This window comes from Loxodonta africana, chromosome 7 (genome assembly GCF_030014295.1).
Source record: "Loxodonta africana isolate mLoxAfr1 chromosome 7, mLoxAfr1.hap2, whole genome shotgun sequence".
NCBI lineage: Eukaryota > Metazoa > Chordata > Mammalia > Proboscidea > Elephantidae > Loxodonta > Loxodonta africana.
Window position 1 is genome coordinate 16799729 of NC_087348.1, and position 3830 is coordinate 16803558.

Sequence of the window (3830 nt, forward strand, 5' to 3'; positions counted from 1 at the left end):
GTCTCACTGTGGGTCTCCTTGACCCTTGCTGGACCTTTACTTCACTAAACATAATGCCCTCCTCCAGCAATTAACCTCTCCGGATAACGTGTCCAAAGCAAACAACTCACATTATTTGGTTGCGATCCATAAGGTTTTCATTGGTTGATTTTTGGTAGTAAATCATCAGGCCTTTCTTCCTAGTCTGTCTGAAAGTTGGACTTTCTCAGTATCTACAGTGTCTCTTAATTTTTTCTTTAGTTTTTCTGACTCTTTTGTTTATCTAACTACTTTCTAGATTATTCGTTCAAGTGTATACCAAAGTTCACAAAGTCTCTCTAATCAGCTATGAAACTCAAGTGAGGTTTTTTCCTTTTTCTTTTTTTGATTTCTAGAGTTCCTGATTGCCTCTCTTTACACTTGCTCCTTGTGTACATATTTAAGCCTCTTGATTTTTCAAATGTATAAAACATACTCATTTTATACCCTATGATAAATAACATAGTGCAATCCTGCTGTGATCTTCTTCTTCCGATTTAGAATGTCTAGTCATTTTTACAATGAGCTGCTCGTTTTTCTTGGAGTTTATCCATTTGAAATTTTTGCAACTTGAGATTTCTTCCTGAAAGGATTTATATATGTATCTGCATTACATAATTTATGGACAAATAGCAAATAGGGCTGCTTTAACACAAATGTTAAAGATTTTTGGGCCACTCAGATGGTAGAAATGTGATCTACAAACACATGTAGGGGCCAGTTGATGATGTGTTGTCTGACAAATCGGGGTGGCAGTGGGATTATCTGCCTTCACAGATGTTCCTCTTTGGATGAAAGATATTATAGAAACCCATGTTCAAAAATTGACAGAAATTTGCCAGTAGTAGGGAAACAAATTAATTTGGGACAGAAGGTCTGAGAATTCATTTAAAAATGAGGTGCCTCAAAATTATACTAAAAAGATATACTCTATCTTCCCTTTCTTAACGACATCACTTCATAAACACCATGTGTATGGCAGGCACTGTACATATGTGCATATATATGTGTCTGTGTGTGTATATATACAATGAACTCTGATGGTGAAGTGGTTAAAGCCATGAGCTGCTAACCGAAAGGTTGGTAGTCCGAAGCCACCAGCAGCTCCTTGGGAGAAAGATGTGGCAGTCTGCTTCGGTAGAGATTTACAGACTCAGAAACACTATGGGGTCACTAATAGTTGGAATCGCCTTGACAGCAGTGGGAGGTATATGTATATATATATACACATATATATACATAAATATATAAATTAATTTGCCCTCAACAACCCTATGAGATAGGTTCTATTATCCCCATTTTACAGATGAAGTAGCTTAGGCCCAGAGGTCTTCAATAACTTGTTCACAATCATACAGCTTGCAGGTAGAAGATCCACAATCCAAAAACATTTGCCTGTTATCTAAGTCCTTACTCTTAGGCACAGACCCATACACAGGGGTCAAAATCCTATCAATGACATATTTAAATTTCCACAGCATTTTCCAAAAGAGGCTTTACAAACACTGTTATATTTTCTTTCAAAGAGTCTGATGGGTCACTAATTAAAGGTGTAATTATCCCCTTTTACATGTGAGAAAATTGACACACAGATCACTGTTGCTACCTAGGGGCAAAGTTAGCCAGGGTGATTTCCTGTAACATGCTCCCATATTTCCCTCTCTTCTGTGTTCAGTGTGAGCAGAAGGTGGTTTATTTCCATAGAAACTGGAATAACAACTGACCTAAAGATTTATCTCTTCTTCCCTTACAGATCCCAGGATCACTAATGCAATGGCTGAGAGAAGAAACAGTACAGTTACCCAGTTCATCTTCTTGGGATTCTATGAATTTCCGAAGCTCACCATTGTCCTGTTTTCAATATTCCTAGGGATCTACCTCCTGACAGTGACTTGGAACTTGGGCCTCATCACCCTCATCAGAATGGATTCCCATCTGCACACACCCATGTACTTTTTCCTCAGTAATCTGTCCTTTCTGGACATCTGCTATGTTTCCACTATATCCCCCAGGATGCTCTCAGACTTCTTCAAGAAGCATAAATTCATCTCCTTTGTGGGGTGCACCATGCAGTACTTCTTCTTGTCTATCCTGGGTCTGACTGAGTGCTGTCTTCTGGCATCCATGACTTATGATCGATATGCTGCCATTTGTAACCCTCTGCTCTACACAGCCATCATGTCCCCAACCCTCTGTCTACAGATGCTGGTAGGATCTTGGATAAGTGGATTCTTTGGCTCATTTACCCAACTATGTGCCTTACTTCAGCTCCATTTCTGTGGACAAAATATCATTAACCATTTTTTCTGTGACCTGCCTCAACTGATGATCCTATCTTGCTCTGATACCTTTTTCTTACAAGTTATCTTCTCTGTGCTTACAGTGATCTTTGGACTGACTTCTGTGCTGGTTATCATTATATCCTATGGTTATATTGTCGCCACCGTTTTGAAGATCACTTCAGCTGAAGGCAGGTCCAAGGCTTTCAACACCTGTGCTTCTCACCTAATAGTAGTGATCCTCTTCTATGGCTCAGGCATCTTTGTCTATTTATGGCCCAGCTCTGATGGTTCCCTTAGCCAAAGCAAGTTTGCTTCTGTTTTATACACTGCAGTCATTCCCATGTTAAATCCACTGATCTATAGTCTCAGAAACAAGGAAATCAAAGATACCCTAAACAGATGGAAAAAGAGAATTTTCTCCTGACGTTAGTTTTTTTTTTTTGAAGTTATGCTTATCTTATTCCAAGATAAGTCATATCAAACATGAATATACGATTTAAATAGATATAGTTTAGTCTCACTTCAAGATTGGTGGAAAATATTACTTGAGCCTGGCTAGACTTTCATGTATTAATGAAGAACAATTACTGGTGTTTGTTAGTGGGGTTCTTACAGTAAAATGTTTCTTTTCATCATGCTTTTTTTTTTAATGATACTTGTTTGTGCTTTTGGTGAAAGTTTACGCAGTAAATTTGGGTCTCTTTTGACAATTACTACACAGATTGTTCAGTGACATTAGTGACTTGTTACACAACGTGTCAAGTTTCTCTTTGTGTTCTCGTTGTTCCATGTTCAGTACTCTAGTTTCCCTGCTCCCTTATCTGCTCATTTTTGTTTTAGTCTCTTGACATGATTGATTATGGGGTGCCTTTTAGGATCCAGGACACAAAAAATATACAACAGTGCATGAAAAATGAAACTTATTACCCTGTAGTAGGAAACATCAATATCTGCTTCCCCTCCACACCCTGCTATTGTTAGTTGTTTTTAGGTGCTGTTGAGTCGGTTGCGATTCATAGCGATCCTGTGCACAACAGAATGAAACACTGCCCACTCCTGTGCCATCCTTACAATCATTGTTACGCTTGAGCTCATTCTTGTAGCCTCTGTGTCTATCCACCTCTTTGAGGGTCTTCCTCTTTTTTGCTGACCCCATACTTTGCCAAGCATGATGTCCTCCGCCAAGGACTGATCCCTCCGGACAACATGTCCAAAGTATGTAAGATGCAGTCTCGCCATCCTTGCTTCTAAGGAGCATTCTGGTTGCACTTCTTCCAAGACTGCTTCGTTCGTTCCTTTGGCAGTCCATGGTATATTCAATATTCTTTGCCAACACCACAAAGACCTCAAATCTTCTTCGGTATTCTTTATTCACTGTCCAGCTTTCACATGCATATGACACAATTGAAAATACTATGATTGGGTCAGGCATGCCTTGGTCTTCAAGGTGACATCTTTGCTCTTCAGCACTTGAAAGAAGTCCTTTGCAGCAGATTTACCCAATGCAATGTGTCCTTTAATTTCTCAACT

At 39.2% G+C, this 3830-nt stretch overlaps 1 protein-coding gene across 1 annotated transcript; it reads left to right on the forward strand.

Moving 5' to 3' along the window:
* Positions 1-534: 534 nt before the first annotated feature.
* On the forward strand, positions 535-2724 carry LOC100664332 (olfactory receptor 5AN6-like). The gene has a single exon (XM_003422749.3). It carries the CDS (start codon positions 1792-1794, stop codon positions 2722-2724), a length of 933 nt encoding a protein of 310 aa, XP_003422797.2. The 5' UTR covers positions 535-1791.
* Positions 2725-3830: the final 1106 nt, after the last annotated feature.

What these genes read in the sequence shown, in the direction of transcription:
- LOC100664332 (XM_003422749.3), top strand. Translation starts at nt 1,792, where the DNA reads ATGGCTGAGAGAAGAAACAGTACAGTTACCCAGTTCATCTTCTTGGGA.